This window comes from Pelophylax lessonae (assembly GCF_965119305.1).
Source record: "Pelophylax lessonae genome assembly, chromosome: 3".
In the NCBI taxonomy this organism is placed as follows: domain Eukaryota; kingdom Metazoa; phylum Chordata; class Amphibia; order Anura; family Ranidae; genus Pelophylax; species Pelophylax lessonae.
In genome coordinates this window covers 642,459,145-642,475,858 of record NC_138770.1, presented here as the reverse complement: position 1 = coordinate 642,475,858, position 16,714 = coordinate 642,459,145, and the positions used below count along the sequence as shown (strand labels likewise).

The window sequence follows — 16,714 nt, the reverse complement described above, 5'->3', positions numbered from 1 at the left end:
AAATTCTGTTTTATTCTTACCTATGTTAGAGAAGTCCCCCCACTAAGAGCAAGAGGCTGGAAGCCTCTGTCAGGTTTTTATTTCAGGGTCACTGTTAGAGAGTTTCCTGCATTTCCTCATTGATGTCACTGAGACAGGAAGTGAGAGGAAATCTCCCCGGCATGAGTCCAGCCAGTAATTAAACCCAGACAGAGGTTCTATCCCTTCCCCATCTCCTCACTTCCTGGCCCAATGACAACAGGAAGTGAGAGAACATCTCCCCTACACGAGCCAAGACAGAAATTAAACCCAGAAAGAGGTTCTAACACTGCCCCATCTATTTACTTCCTGGCCCCGTGACAACAGGAAGCGAGAGAAAATTTCCCCCACGTGACACCAGCCAGCGACTAAACTAAACAGAGGTTCTACCCTATCCCAGACAGCACAACCCTACATTTCCTCATCCATGTCACAGACAGGAAGGGAGAGGAAATCTCCCCAACATGGCTCCAGCCAGTGATAAAACCCAGACAGAGGTTCTATCCCTTCCCCATCCTATCCAAAACAGCACAACCCTGCAGCTTCTCATCGGTGCCACCAAAACAGGAAGTAAGAAGAAATCTGCACACCATGACCCCAGCCAGTGAATAAACCCAGAGCGAGGTTCTATCCCTACCCCCATCCTATCCCAGACAGCACAATCCCACACTTCCTCATCTATATTACAGACAGGAAATGAGAGGAAATCTCCCCCAACATGGCTCCAGACAGTGATTAAACCTAGACAGAGGTTCTAACACTACCCCATCTCCTAACCTCCTGGCCCAATGACAACAGGAAGCGAGAGAAAATTTCCCCCACGTGACACCAGCCAGTGATTAAACTAAACAGAGGTTCTACCCTATCCCAGACAGCACAACCCTACATTTCCTCATCTATGTCACAGACAGGAAGTGAGAGGAAATCTCCCCGGCATGAGTCCAGCCAGTAATTAAACCCAGACAGAGGTTCTATCCCTTCCCCATCTCCTCACTTCCTGGCCCAATGACAACAGGAAGTGAGAGAACATCTCCCCTACACGAGCCAAGACAGAAATTAAACCCAGAAAGAGGTTCTAACACTGCCCCATCTATTTACTTCCTGGCCCCGTGACAACAGGAAGCGAGAGAAAATTTCCCCCACGTGACACCAGCCAGCGACTAAACTAAACAGAGGTTCTACCCTATCCCAGACAGCACAACCCTACATTTCCTCATCTATGTCACAGACAGGAAGTGAGAGGAAATCTCCCCAACATGGCTCCAGCCAGTGATAAAACCCAGACAGAGGTTCTATCCCTTCCCCATCTTATCCAAAACAGCACAACCCTGCATCTCCTCATCGGTGTCACCAAACAGGAAGTAATTAGAAATCTGCACACCATGACCCCAGGCAGTGAATAAACCCTGATAGAGGCCCTTTCTGAGCCGCTGAAGTGGAATAACCACCAAGGTCAGGCGTTGTGACTTCACATGACACTTGCTCAGAATCAGCGACTCAGAAACATCCAGCCAAGCTCTATATAATGTTTTCCTAGAAGGAAATGTCCCCCCCCCCTCCCTCCGAGGAGATCAGTACACTTACACTTCTCGCACACCATCTTCTCTTCCTGGTAAACACGGGCGCTTCCTATAGACGTCACCTTCCGCTTTGGTCAGGTGCTGGCGGAGGCGGCCGCTAATTGGCTGAGGCCTGAGGCGGAAGCTGGGTGAGTGTTGGCTGAGGCGGGCGTTGATTGGCTGTGGGTGCTGATTGGCTGTGGGCGGGTTCCTGGCGCAGGTGATGGAGGAGGAGCGGTGAGCGGACAGGTGAGGTCACGGTGATGGTGAAGGAGAGGAAGGTTGTTCGTAGTACCGGGGTTGGTGGTGGTTAGGGGTGTCTCCTGAGCTCATATTATCCCAGCCAGAGCCGTATGTGAGCTGTGAGGCTGCATAGTGCAGCAGAGCCATCATTAGGACCTGTCTGCCCTTCAACACCCCCTCCTGACCAAGCAGCTCCTGGAAATGCCAGAGGCCTGGCTGCTGTTGGCCTTTAGAAGTGCTGGACTGGTGTGACCTGGGAGAAATGAGCATTTCAGACTTCCATGGGGGTCCATTCATCCCTTGCACTGTCCATGGATGGGACAAGGACACCTAGAGATCAGGGGGTTCTCCATTCCCACCCACAGTGTATGTGACCGCAGTCCATGGCGGTACCACTGCTGTACATAGAGCTGAATGAAGTGTCCTTCTGTGACGCCTCAATAAAGTTAAAAAAAAAAGTAAATAGTGTGACGTGCACAGCGACATGCCTGCGTTGTGAATGAGCCCTGACCATGTGTTAAAGAGGAACAAAAACATCCATTTAAAGCGGCCGGACCACATATGTGTATGTTATTTATTGTTTGCACCCCTAATAGGGCCTGGAAACGAAAGTGCGCCCTGCGTAGAGAATCGTGATCTTTATCCACTTTACCACCGGAGGATTTTGCTGTCTTACGTCTGGGCCACTTTTTGCAATTTGGCACTGTGCGACTTTAACGGACAATTGCGCGGTCGTGCAACGCTGTACCTAAAATAATTTGGCGTCCTTTTTTTCCCACAAACAGAGCTTTCTTTTGGTGGTATTTGATCACATGTGCGATTTTTTTTTTTTTTTTTTTTTTTTTTTTTTTTTTTTTTGATCATGCGCTATAAACAAAAAAAGAACGTCAATTTTGCAAAAATAACTTTTTCACATTTTTTTTATATGAAATTCCCCCCCCCCCCCCCAAAAAATGTAAAAATCAAAATTTTTTAACATTTTAGGCCAATTTGTTTTATGCTACATATGTTCGGTAAAAAAAAATCGCAAAAAGCGTATTTTGATTGGTTTGTGCAAAAGTTATCGCGTTTACTAACAAAGGGAAAGATTTCTGTCATTTTTGTTGTTTTTTTTTTTCTTTAACGCGTAATGGCGGTGATCTGCAATTTTTTTTTTTTTGCGGGACTGCGACATTGCGGCGGACAGATTGGACCCTTGACTAGAGCTGCACGATTCTGGTCAAAATGAGAATCACGATTTTTTAGCTTGGAATAAAGATCACGATTCTCTGTGTAACAAAAAAAAATTGGGATAAATTTACTGTTACATTTTTTTTTTTTATTCATTAAAGTTTATTAATTGCGTTTGAAAGACTGCTGCGCAAATACAGTGTGACATAAAATATTACAACAATCGCCATTTTATTCTGTAGGGTCTTTGCTAAAAAAATATATAAAATGTTTGGGGGTTCTAAGTACTTTTCTAGCAAAAAAAACTGATTTTAACTTGCAAGCAACAAATGTCAGAAAAAGGTCCAGTCTTTAAGAGGTTAAACTTCCTTTCTCCCTGGCAGAGGGAAGGAAAAGATACAATGTAATAATTTTGTTTATAGTTACTGGGAGACTTAAATGCTGATAGGCGTTTGCGGGAGGAAAGATACAATGTAATCATTTTGTTTATAGTTACTGGGAGTTTTCCACAGCTGTTTTCTCTGCTCCCTCAGCTATGCAAAGAATCGAGCATAAGTCAGGTTTAGATCGTCAGGGGGGGTGAATCGAGATCGCGATTTTCATACGATTAATCGTGCAGCTCTACCCTTGACTGACATTTTTGACAGAAGAAAGAAAAGACAGGGGAAGCGCCTCTAAGTGCAGTAGATTTATTAAATATAGGCACACAAGTGTAAAGCAACTCACAGGAGAGAAGGTTACAATCGGCTCATTTAGCGGTGAGCGGAAAATCCAAGGCAGCCAATTCCAAAAGGAAGGAGAGGGTGGAAGAGTCCTATCTGGTGGATGGCACTGGAGGACAGAAGGAAGCCGGCTTTCTGGAGCGCAGCGTCCGCCGCATGACTTCAGGGGGTCAAAGAGTACACGACGCGTTTCAGAGCATGCGCCAAGCTCATGGGGAGCATGCGCGCTCTTTTCTCAAGTGTTCAACATGACAGGATCATGACAAAAATCAATATGTAAAATCAAAGCAGGTGTGTGGCGCTGCCAATGTACTATATCTTCTGTATACTTGATCTTCTATACACGTCTCCAAAGGTGTCAAAGTGCAAAATAAACAATCTCAAATATAATAAATATGAATAGTGTTAAAACTCGTAAAGTGCTGAAACTCAATATCAATATGTGCTCACCAGAGGTTGTAGACCCAAATTACCATACAACAAATGGGTGAAGTAGGCTCACATAGCATGTCATAGGTTACCCCGACTGGTGCTGTTAACTTTGGATGTTCCGGTGAATGGCCATACGGTGAGAAAGATGGAATCTCTCAATCAACCAGTGACATATGGGGTTAAACCAAATGACACAAACATAGTGTAAATCCGCTAAAAACACAGTTCATTTAAAAAAGAAATACACTTACAAGCATCCAATGGTAGCAGCACATGTAATAAGCAATGGGTTGAAGCGGTCTTTGGCATAAGACTGACGCGTTTCATCATAGATGACTTTCTCAAAGGATATTGCCACTGAGCTAGATAATCGGATCGGATCATGTGGAGTAAAGTGACAAGAGGAGAGCTTTCATTGTGCAGTGTTTGCAAAATCAATGATTAATCCATTAAGAGGCTACTTACAAGATTCCAAAATAAAAACTGGCAGGTTTAGTAATACGCTCGTCTACAGCCCCGGCGGGCATGCTGGCGACACCACTTTTTTCTTCCACCCTTTTTCTTTTTTGATTTATTATATTTTGGCATGTGCAATATTTTTGAGTGCAGCTGTTAAACACTTGTGATGACACATTTATTTTTCTTAATATTCTAAATATACACGAAGTGCAGATTTATTAACTTTTTATTTAAAGGAGAGAAAGATACATTGTATTGTATAATGTATCTGGGATATATACAATGTATTATATAATGTATCTTGGATGTATACAATGTATATTTCTCTCCATTCAGAGGAGGAAAAAACACAGGGGTGGACTGCACAGTGACTGATCGCTGTGATAGCCAAGCAGAGGCTATCACAGCGATAATTTGATTGGGAACTGGGAATCCCAGTTCCTAAACGTTAGCGTGAGAGCCTGGTCAAACACTGGTTCTATATATGCAGCTTCATGTACGAAGACCCACTTCTAAGGCCGTATGTACACTATATTACCAAAAGTATTGGGACGCCTGCCTTTACACGCACATGAACTTTAATGGCACTGCACTTTAGACTGCGATCTAGGCCTTCTCGTCCAACATCAGCGCCTGACCTCACAAATGTGGTTCTGGAAGAATGGTCAAACATTCCCATAGACACTCCTAAACCTTGTGGACAGCCTTCCCAGAAGAGTTGAAGCTGTTATAGCTGCAAAAAGTGGGTCAACTCAATATTGAACCCTACAGACTAAGACTGGAATGCCATTAGTGTTCATTTGCATGTAAAGGCAGGCGTCCCAATACTTTTGGTAATATATATTGTATGTGTACAGGTGGCAGGAAGGGGTTAAAGTGATTTTAAAGGCTCAAGGTTTTTTTTTCTCTCCACATTGAGGTAAAAAACCTTCGGTATGCACCCCCCCCCCCCATCTCTTTTTCTCTCTCTATCTCTCTCTCTTATACTTACATGAGCCTGATCTCGATCCAGTGCTGTGCCCGAGAGCAGCTGCCCTCCTGGCTCTCTGATCCAGTGCTGTGCCCGAGAGCAGCTGCCCTCCTGGCTCTCTGCCTCATCATTGGCTCAGAGGCAGCAGTAGGACCCATTGGCTCCCGCTGCTGTCAATCACAGCCAGTGAAAGGGTGGGGGGTCCCGAGTTGCACTGTGTGTTATGGACGTATTAAGCAGGTCTCGGGAGCACTCACAAGTTCCCCTATAGCCAGCAGCTTCAACAGAGGAGTGGAGGATCCTGGCTGCTCTGTGCAAAACCATTACCCAGAGCAGGCAAGTATAACTTGTTTATTTTTTTTAAATATTACCTTTAGCCCCCGTTCACACTAAGGCGACCTGTGAGGCGACCTGGTCGCCTCACAGGTCGCCGTAGGTCGCCTCCCATAGGGAAGCTGCGGACCCGTTCTAATAGGAGCGACACAAGTCGCTCCGACTTAGAAAAAGGGTCCGGAGCTTCTTTGGGGCGACCAGGAGGCGAACGCCATAGACTTCAATGTTATGAAGTCCGTGGTGGCCGCTCCGAGGTCGCGGCGCGCTGCTCGCACCGCAACCTCGGAGGTCGCGGTGCGAAGTAGCGTCGCCTGCATGTGAACGGGGGCTTAGTATCGCTTTACATTTCCTTTTTGTTTAGTTTGACTTTTTGCTGTCCGGTGCCCAGAGTCAGCTGACAGCAGGGTATCGGTTGACTGGGTAGAGCCACTGCGGGCTCTGGAAGGATCCAACAATATCGTTAGGATACACTTGACTGCATGGTTGCAGCTGGCTCCATCTCACAGAGAGCCACAGCCAGCTGCACCTGCCCCCTCCCTATCCTGGTGCTCCATTGAGCGCTGGAGGAGCGGTGTCTGACAATCTGCTCTCCTCCCCGAGCAGAGAGAGAGCCGAGCAATCCACCATCATGTGATCGCTAAGTTCTCAGGCTTACAGCAGATGTATGACAGCTGCAGCATGGAGGTGGTGTGTGTGTGATTTTTTTTTTTTTCTTATAACCCCATATATCTCCATTAATAAGTGCATCTAAACTCTTCCTAAAGTTATGTAGGGGGTAGGTTCAGCTTTTGTATATGTGGGGTAGGTACAGCTTTTGTATATGTGGGGAAGGTTCAGCTTATGTGGGGTAGGTGCATCTTTTGTATATGTGGGGTAGGTTCAGCTTTTGTATATGTGGGGTAGGTACAGCTTTTGTATATGTGGGGTAGGTTCAGCTTTTGTATATGTGGGGTAGTTTCAGCTTTTGTATATGTGGGGTAGGTTCAGCTTTTGTATATGTGGGGTAGGTTCAGCTTTTGTATACGTGGGGTAGGTTCAGCTTTTGTATATGTGGGGTAGGTACAGCTTTTGTATATGTGGGGTAGGTACAGCGTTTGTATATGTAGGGTAGGTGCAGGGTTTGTATATGTGGGGTAGGTGCAGGGTTTGTATATGAGGGGTAGGTGCAGGGTTTGTATATGTGGGGTAGGTGCAGGGTTTGTATATGTGGGGTAGGTGCAGGGTTTGTATATGAGGGGTAGGTGCAGGGTTTGTATATGAGGGGTAGGTGCAGGGTTTGTATATGAGGGGTAGGTGCAGGGTTTGTATATGTGGGGTAGGTGCAGGGTTTGTATATGTGGGGTAGGTGCAGGGTTTGTATATGAGGGGTAGGTGCAGGGTTTGTATATGTGGGGTAGGTGCAGGGTTTGTATATGTGGGGTAGGTGCAGGGTTTGTATATGAGGGGTAGGTGCAGGGTTTGTATATGAGGGGTAGGTGCAGGGTTTGTATATGTGGGGTAGGTGCAGGGTTTGTATATGTGGGGTAGGTGCAGGGTTTGTATATGTGGGGTAGGTGCAGGGTTTGTATATGAGGGGTAGGTGCAGGGTTTGTATATGTGGGGTAGGTGCAGGGTTTGTATATGTGGGGTAGGTGCAGGGTTTGTATATGAGGGGTAGGTGCAGGGTTTGTATATGAGGGGTAGGTGCAGGGTTTGTATATGTGGGGTAGGTGCAGGGTTTGTATATGAGGAGTAGGTGCAGGGTTTGTATATGTGGGGTAGGTGCAGGGTTTGTATATGTGGGGTAGGTGCAGGGTTTGTATATGTGGGGTAGGTGCAGGGTTTGTATATGAGGGGTAGGTGCAGGGTTTGTATATGTGGGGTAGGTGCAGGGTTTGTATATGTGGGGTAGGTGCAGGGTTTGTATATGAGGGGTAGGTGCAGGGTTTGTATATGAGGGGTAGGTGCAGGGTTTGTATATGTGGGGTAGGTGCAGGGTTTGTATATGTGGGGTAGGTGCAGGGTTTGTATATGAGGGGTAGGTGCAGGGTTTGTATATGTGGGGTAGGTGCAGGGTTTGTATATGAGGGGTAGGTGCAGGGTTTGTATATGAGGGGTAGGTGCAGGGTTTGTATATGTGGGGTAGGTGCAGGGTTTGTATATGTGGGGTAGGTGCAGGGTTTGTATATGTGGGGTAGGTGCAGGGTTTGTATATGAGGAGTAGGTGCAGGGTTTGTATATGTGGGGTAGGTGCAGGGTTTGTATATGTGGGGTAGGTGCAGGGTTTGTATATGTGGGGTAGGTGCAGGGTTTGTATATGTGGGGTAGGTGCAGGGTTTGTATATGTGGGGTAGGTGCAGGGTTTGTATATGAGGAGTAGGTGCAGGGTTTGTATATGTGGGGTAGGTGCAGGGTTTGTATATGTGGGGTAGGTGCAGGGTTTGTATATGTGGGGTAGGTGCAGGGTTTGTATATGTGGGGTAGGTGCAGGGTTTGTATATGAGGGGTAGGTGCAGGGTTTGTATATGTGGGGTAGGTGCAGGGTTTGTATATGAGGGGTAGGTGCAGGGTTTGTATATGTGGGGTAGGTGCAGGGTTTGTATATGAGGGGTAGGTGCAGGGTTTGTATATGAGGGGTAGGTGCAGGGTTTGTATATGTGGGGTAGGTGCAGGGTTTGTATATGTGGGGTAGGTGCAGGGTTTGTATATGTGGGGTAGGTGCAGGGTTTGTATATGAGGAGTAGGTGCAGGGTTTGTATATGTGGGGTAGGTGCAGGGTTTGTATATGTGGGGTAGGTGCAGGGTTTGTATATGTGGGGTAGGTGCAGGGTTTGTATATGTGGGGTAGGTGCAGGGTTTGTATATGTGGGGTAGGTGCAGGGTTTGTATATGAGGGGTAGGTGCAGGGTTTGTATATGTGGGGTAGGTGCAGGGTTTGTATATGTGGGGTAGGTGCAGGGTTTGTATATGTGGGGTAGGTGCAGGGTTTGTATATGTGGGGTAGGTGCAGGGTTTGTATATGAGGGGTAGGTGCAGGGTTTGTATATGTGGGGTAGGTGCAGGGTTTGTATATGAGGGGTAGGTGCAGGGTTTGTATATGTGGGGTAGGTGCAGGGTTTGTATATGAGGGGTAGGTGCAGGGTTTGTATATGTGGGGTAGGTGCAGGGTTTGTATATGTGGGGTAGGTGCAGGGTTTGTATATGTGGGGTAGGTGCAGGGTTTGTATATGTGGGGTAGGTGCAGGGTTTGTATATGAGGAGTAGGTGCAGGGTTTGTATATGTGGGGTAGGTGCAGGGTTTGTATATGTGGGGTAGGTGCAGGGTTTGTATATGAGGAGTAGGTGCAGGGTTTGTATATGTGGGGTAGGTGCAGGGTTTGTATATGTGGGGTAGGTGCAGGGTTTGTATATGTGGGGTAGGTGCAGGGTTTGTATATGTGGGGTAGGTGCAGGGTTTGTATATGTGGGGTAGGTGCAGGGTTTGTATATGTGGGGTAAGGCTCTTTTTGGAAAGGAAATTCAATAAAATCGGTGTAGGAATAACATTTTGCACTCGTTTCTTTCACAATACTGCAGCCATGATCTCTTAAAAAGGTTTTCCTGCCTTCAGATAAATATTGGAAAATCAGTGCAAAGGCCAAAACCTGCTGTTAGAAAAAAAATAAAGGAAACCATATGAATACAAAATGAGGTTTTGGTTGTAGTACTTTATTTTAAGTGAATGTTTTTTTCTATTCTTAGGTGACCCAATGGATGAGACGGAGATCCGGAGACTTGCAGTGGGACATGTGCTGAGCTTCTTGGCTGTGGTGGTTTCCCTGTGTGTCCCGCCACTCCTCTTGGATCATTTCTCTGTCCTGAGAACACATCTCACATGGCTGTGCTTCTGCTCTGTCTGTGTCATAGCTGTTAATGTTTTATTACTTCTAACACTCAAACCAAACCCTTCAACCAAAAGAAGCTCTCTTTCAAGCAAGGTGATTAGATAATGTATTTACCTTATCCTAGAGTTTTGCTGTTGTATGATATCTTGAAAGCCTATAGCTAGGTACGCAAGGGCTGAAAATGGTCGGTACAGCAGTTACCGGCTGACTGTTGGCCTGTGTGTTCAGCTCCTTGTCTGACTGTCAAACCAGCAGCTGATCGGCATCATATCAGTGCTGGTGGGGGGGGGGGGGGCAGCATCTGGTGTTCCCCCCTGTTGGAACACAATAGCACATTGGGGAAGATTGCTGTACTAACATTGCATAGTTAGTACAGCAACCTCCTCAGTTTGGGTGGAACGAAAAAGAAAAAAACTTCCTGTGTGCCTTTACTATTACTGTGACTTAAAAGTAGAAAATATTGGCAAAATGTTTTTTTCATTTTGAATAAAAATCCTCAAAATTTGGGATTTTCTTTTACTTTCAACAATAATGGTAAACGGGCCAAATCGTCTTGTGTGTGTTTTTTGTAATGAACATGTTCTACTTCCCTCCTCTGTGCAGTGGTTTTTCACAGAGTAGCCCGGATCCTCCTCTTCCCGGGTTCCTCTTCTGTCCTCCTGGCCCCTCCCTCCTGTTGAGTGCCCCCACAGCAAGCAGCTTTCATTGAGATACGGAGCTGTGACCGGGCCAATCACGCTGCTGTCTAAGCCAATGAGGAGGGGAGCTGAAACACTCCTGCAGCATCACATGCGTTTTCCTGCACCGCTCCTGTGTGAACCCAGGCTTGTCATAGTGATTTCAGCCAGGGTTCACACAGGAGCGGTCCGAAAACTGTATGCCATTCTGTGTAGTGAGATTTGAGCCAATTCATTTTGTGTGGACTCAAATTGCACTGCAAAGGTATCGGAACTCGATATCGGCGAGTACTTAACCAAAAGTATCGGTACTCGTACTCGCTGATAAAAATCTGATATCAGTACAACCCTAATAGCCAATCAGCGTCTGGATTTATTGTCAAAGCTTAAAGTGTTACTAAACCCACACCAGTAAAATCAGTCTGTATATACAACAAAGCATGCTTGTTATACTCACTGTGGAATCTAAGGGGTTAATCCTCTGCATTGTGTAAAAAGCTGTTTGATCCTGTATGCACAGATCCTCCCCTTCTTCCACTGACTCCAGAACAGGTCCGGATAAGACAGAGCCTTTGGAGTCAATCTGCACATGCTCAGTTTGGAGTGTAATTGCTAGAGTTTTTTTTTTCTTGGGAGAGTGCATGTGATCAGCACTGTCCAGACAGAGGGTCCTGGATCCTGATAGGACAGCTCAGTGCGGTATGAAAACTCCTCATACAAGCTTTATCAGGAACTGATACCGTATTTCCCCGAAAATAAGCCTGGGTCTTACATTAATTTTGGCATCAAAAGACACAGTAGGGCTTATTTTCCGGGTAGGTCTTATCTCCCTCCCCGCCTGTCAGGATACCCCAGTGTGAACCTATTTTAGTGTTTGCAAAATGCTAGAATCCACTTCATGACTGTTTTATATATTGTCCGGTGTGTTTCTGTAATCTAATAGTGTTAAATACCTTACAGCGCGCTCAGCTAATCTCCTGCTCTGTTCTCCTCTCCTTCTCTTCTCATAGCTGTCAATAGAGGATCTCAGCCCCTCCCCTCAGAGCGGGTCACAGAAGCGCCAAGCATTATATTATAATAGTGTGAAATACCTTCCGTACAGCGGTGCTCAGCTAATCTCCTGCTCTGCTCTCCTCTCCTTCTCTTCTCATTGCTGTCAATTGGGGATCTCAGCCCCTCCCCTCAGAGCGGGTCACAGAAGCGCTGAGCATTATATTATATTAGTGTGAATTTCCTTCGGTACAGCGCCGCTCGGCGCTCAGCTGATTTCCCGCTGCTTTTCCTTCTCCCGGCTGACAGCTGGGGGGTCACGGAAGCGCTGAGTGGTGCTATAACGAAAGTATTTCACACTATTATAATATAATGCTCGGCGCTTCTGTGACCCGCTCTGAACACTTCAGAGGGGAGGGGCTGATATCCCCCACTGACAGCTAGGAGAAGAGCAGAGCGGGAAATCAGCTGAGCACCGCACGGCGCTGTACTGAAGTTATTTCACACTATTCGATTACAGAAACACTCACTGGACATTATATAAAGCAGTATAAAAGTGGATTCTAGGATTTTACAAACACTGAACTAGAGCTTATTTTTGGGGTAGGGCTTATAATGCAGCCCTCCCCGAATATAACAGTAGGTCTTATTTTCAGGGTAGGTCTTATTTTCGGGGAAACACGATAGAAGTCATAAGACTGCTGATGAGAAAAGGTATTTAGCAGTTTATATTTACTAAAATAATTGTATTTCCATGTTCTGTGTACTGTGGGAGACCAGATATAGTGAATGAAGGCTCCTGAGTTTAGTAACATTTCAATTGAACAAGCTGAAGTTAGAAGCTGATTGGTTTCTATGCAGAGCTGCACCACATTCTGTGTGCTCCAGTTTTAGTAAATCTCTCCCAATGAGTGCCTTTAGGCCCCTTTCACACTTATGCGACGCAATTTTAGCGCGATTTTTGCGGCACGATTTTGCCACGATTTCGAAAGCAATGGCAAGGCTATATGCCTCAAAATGCATTAAAATTGTGGCAAAGTATACAGGAACTACTTTGAAGTTGGTGCGACTTCAAAACGCACTGATATGAATGGGGCTCATTGAAAATAATGGAAAACGACTTGTCATGCGATTTTGCGGTCCAAAATCACGGGACAAGTCGCACTAGTGTGAATGGGGCCTTTAGTGATCATAAATACCACTTAGTGATACTTTGTATTTGCTGGTCAGGAAAGCCCTCCTAACAATCTTGAGTCAATCTGGTGACATCCTCCATGTTTTTTTTTTTTCTTTAATTGAGGTTTGTTTAACCACTTTACTACCAGTCACGTAACTTCTACGTCGGCTGACTTTGAGTGGTTATACCGGGATGATGCCTCTAGCTAGAGGCATCATCCCGGTACCGTTGTTTGAAGCCGACGGTCGGCTTTCCGTCGGTAACGATCGATGCGGCTCGGGAGCCGCTCGATCGTTACCCGGGGGGGCGGGAGGGGACGTCCCCCCCCTCCCGCCGCCTTCCGCGGCTTTGCTCGGGGCTACCGTCCCACCGGGAGCCCCGAGCACCCAGCCGGCACGTCCGCCGGCTGGATGGAGTCCCGATGAATGCCGGAAACGGCATCGATCGGGTCTCCGATGACGTAACCCGGAGGCGGCGTCCATGACGTCACGTCCGGGTTACTGTGCTGCAAAAGGCGGCAGATTTGAAAAACGGCTGTAGGCAAAAATGCCGTTTTCGGCGTTTTGCATACAGGGAAGTGTAGTGGAGGGGTCTAGGGTCTTTTAGACCCTCGATCCCTCCATAAAGTGTACCTGTCACGACATATTGCTGTCACCAGGGATGTTTACATTGCTTGTGACAGCAATAAAAGTGATCAGATTTTTTTTTTTTTTAAAAACCTGTAATAAAGTTTAAAAAAAAAGAAAAAATAAATAGGAAAAAAAAAAAAAAAAAAATTTAGCCGTCCCCGTCACCGTTAGCTCGCGCACAAAAAAAAACATATACGCAAGTCGAGCCGCAAATGAAATCGCTGTTCAAACCACACATGTGAGGTATCGCCGCGATCGCCAGAGCGTGGGCAATAATTAAAAAAAAAAGAGCTACACTCTAACTCTAAACTGGTAACCGTTAAATAAATTTAAAGCGTCGCAGATTGAGATCTCTATTGACCGTAGTTTGTCGCCATCCCACGGGGGGGCGCAATTTTAAACCGTAACATGTTTGGTATCTATTTACTCGGCGTGACATCATCTTTCACAATATACAAAAAAAATGGGATAACTTTACTGTTTAGTATTTTTTAAATGCAGTGAAATGTGATTTTTCAAATTTTTTCCAAAAAAATGGCGTTTTAAAGACCGCTGCGCAAATACCGCGTGACAAAAAATTTTGCAATGACCGACATTTTATTCTCCAGAGTCTTTGCTAAAAAAATATATATAATGTTTGGGGGTTCTAAGTAGTTTTCTAGGAAAAAATACTGGTTTTAACTTGTGAACAAAAAGTGTCCGAAATAGGGCTGGGGCTAAAGTGGTTAATGGATTATTTTGCTTTAACCTTTTCTAATTGGTTATTCTGTTTTGCAGATCAATAAACTGTATAGATCCTGCCTGTATTTCTTAGCTTCCTGTCTGCTGTTTCATGGGATTATAGTTTTGTATGGCGCACCTCTTGTAGAGTAAGTATTCTTTTTTATTTAGCAGTCCTGAAAACATAATTTATATACATCACATGTATTCTGTAAATTAGAGGTGTAGAAGGAAAGGAGAGGGGAAAAGAAGCTGCAGTGGTTTTGCTTATAAGAAAGTATTCCTTTAAATACGCACAGTCCCTCTACCTACCTGCCAGCGGGTGATGCCAGGAAAGCATGAACAGCTCCAGGAGTCAGCCTTATATCCGTTCCTATGCAGAAATCCCATGCAGAATGTATATATGTCTTTATTAGGAAAAAATGGGTAGTCTTTGATGTTTCTAGTGGAACATTCTAAGGATGGTGGTGGAGAGCAAAAATATGAATAATGAATCACTTCATGATTTGGAACATAAGAAGTGCATCCTAAAAAAAAAAATGTCAGCATAGTTTTTCAATCTTGAACGTCCAGGTTCCCCCCAACACTTATTTTTGGCAATTACCAGCTGTCAAAATGACAGCCATTTGCTTTGTATTAGATAACAGTAGGAGCTTCTCTAAAAATGACATTTGCCATTGTCATTTAGTAAAAACAATAGGGGGGGGATAATTATAGTGTCAGGGACAAATTCTGCCTCAACTGGGGGTGTTGCCTATAGCAACCAATCAGCTGATTGGCTGTGCTCTGAGTTAACACAAAATTTGTCTCAGACAACTGAATAAATTCCTCCAATAAATCAGTGTATTGTTACATTGTATTTACTATTTCATTCATATGTACTGTAGATCAGAGGTGTGACCTATAATTTGCATATGACATTACTTAAAGCATTTTTGTTACACCCACACTTCATATTCCTGATATGTGTTCTGCTGTACCATGTACTTGTATGAGAAAGTATCCTGTTCTCTTTGTATTGATTCCTTTATGTGAAATCACTGGTGATCCTGCCAGTCCCCTTGCTTTCCTATTAAAAATGGACACTAAGCAGGGGAGCACAGTGTGGTCAGTTTGGTGGCTGAGCTGAGAACTCGGTGTACTCTCCTCCAATGATCAGACTTGTCCTGACACGCCCCCACTGCACAGCCATTCATTGGGAAGCTGTGTTCTGCTGCTTCTCCCCCCAGCTCTTATGCAGCTGAGAACAGAGGGAATGTGCTCACTTGTAAAAAGGTATTTATATATATATATATTTTTTTTTATATATATATCTATACAAAAATGTTTCATTTCTATTTTAAACTGACTAAGTTGTTTGATAAGGTGATCGTTTACAATCACACGTTTTAATTAAACAGGGAGGTAAGCGGCTTCCATTTATTTTTTTGTCAGACCTGCAAAGTAAAGGCATAAAGTGCTAGTATTACATTGTGAAACTTCCCTGCAAACTAAACCCTCGTCACTGCTGGAGGCCGCATCCATCTTCATGTTTAGGAGATATTTACAGTACCTATAGGTAAAGCTTATTATAGGCTTGCCTATAGGTACAAAGAATCAATGGAAGTTTACTTCCTCTTTAAAATGTATTCCTCTTTCACCCTTATTAAAGTGATTGTAAAGTCTCGTGTTCTTGTCTGTTTGCTCTGTGCAGTTGATTTTGCACAGAACAGCCTGGATTCTCCTCTTCTTGGGTCCCTCTTCGGTACTCCTGGCCCCTCCTTCCCTCCCTCCTGTTGAGTGTCCCCACAGCAAGCAACTTGCTATGGGGGCACTTGATCCGAGCCACAGCTCCCTGTGTCCATTCAGGCACGGAGCCTGCGACCTGGCCCCTCCTACTCTCTCTCTCCTGATTGGCTGACTGACTTTAATTGACAGCAGCAGAAGCCAATCACGCTGTGCTGCTGTCTTAGCCAATGAGGAGAGGAGTCCCGGACTCCTGCAGCATTGCTGGATAAAGATGGGCTCAGGTAAGTATTAGGGGGGCTGAGGGGCGCTGCTGCATAGAATGCATTAGTATAAAAAAACCTTCTGCCTTTACAATCCCTTTAACGTTTAGCTGTAATTACCTCTTTCCTCTCCTTCTCAACTTAGCTATTATTATTCCACTGATTTTTTCTTTTTTTGTTTTCTTTTACCATTAATATTTTGTATCCATTTTGTTCTGTTTTTTTTTTTTTTTTTTTTTTTTTTAGTGTTGCATAACAAGAAAATGTGAAAAAAGTATCTATGCCATACTTTGTACCAGAAACACCATATTGGTGTAATTTTAAGTTGTACACATTATAGAATAAAATGTATACTTTTTTTTTTCAGTAAGGCTGCATTCACACTTGAACGTAACGTTTTACAGCGATTTTCAGGCCTTTTTGGAGGCAGGCATTGACATCTATCAAAAACGCTAATAATCAGCCCAAAAAGAAGTTCATGTACTTTTTTCAGCTACAGGCATTTTGCAAAACGCTCAGATGTGAACAGGGGCCATTTAAATGAATGGGGTTTTACTTGTTGGGCGTTTGGAACGTTTTTTTGAGCGTTTTTGGAGCTGAAAAACACTCAAAAACTCCCAGTGAATGGAGCCTAAGGGTCCATTCACACTAGCGCGACTTGTCAGGCGACTTGGTTGCCTGACAAGTCGCGGTGGGTCGCTCGCCATTGAATAGTACAGGACCCGTTCTAATAGGAGCGACACAAGTCGCTCCGACTTAGAAAA

The 16,714-nt window shown here is 44.9% G+C and overlaps 2 protein-coding genes across 3 annotated transcripts in view; one reads left to right on the top strand and one right to left on the bottom strand.

Moving 5' to 3' along the window:
- Positions 1-1,687, bottom strand: part of CRIPT (CXXC repeat containing interactor of PDZ3 domain) — a 16,822-nt gene extending 15,135 nt beyond the window's left edge. The window contains exon 1 of the mRNA XM_082252006.1: positions 1,603-1,687. Within this exon, the coding sequence (XP_082108132.1) occupies positions 1,603-1,618 (16 nt within the window). The 5' untranslated portion in view covers positions 1,619-1,687. The remainder of the gene's footprint in view (positions 1-1,602) is intronic.
- Positions 1,688-1,761: 74 nt separating this feature from the next.
- The window catches only part of PIGF (phosphatidylinositol glycan anchor biosynthesis class F), a 43,548-nt gene continuing 28,595 nt past the window's right edge, over positions 1,762-16,714 (top strand). Inside the window, exons 1-3 of one of the 2 annotated variants that reach the window (XM_082248877.1) lie at positions 1,762-1,826; positions 9,627-9,862; positions 14,020-14,111. In XM_082248877.1, coding sequence (XP_082105003.1) covers positions 9,635-9,862; positions 14,020-14,111 — 320 coding nt within the window. In that variant the 5' untranslated portion in view covers positions 1,762-1,826; positions 9,627-9,634. Of the gene's footprint in view, positions 1,827-4,502; positions 4,569-9,626; positions 9,863-14,019; positions 14,112-16,714 lie in introns of those variants that run through there. The other variant, XM_082248876.1, reaches the window with a different exon arrangement.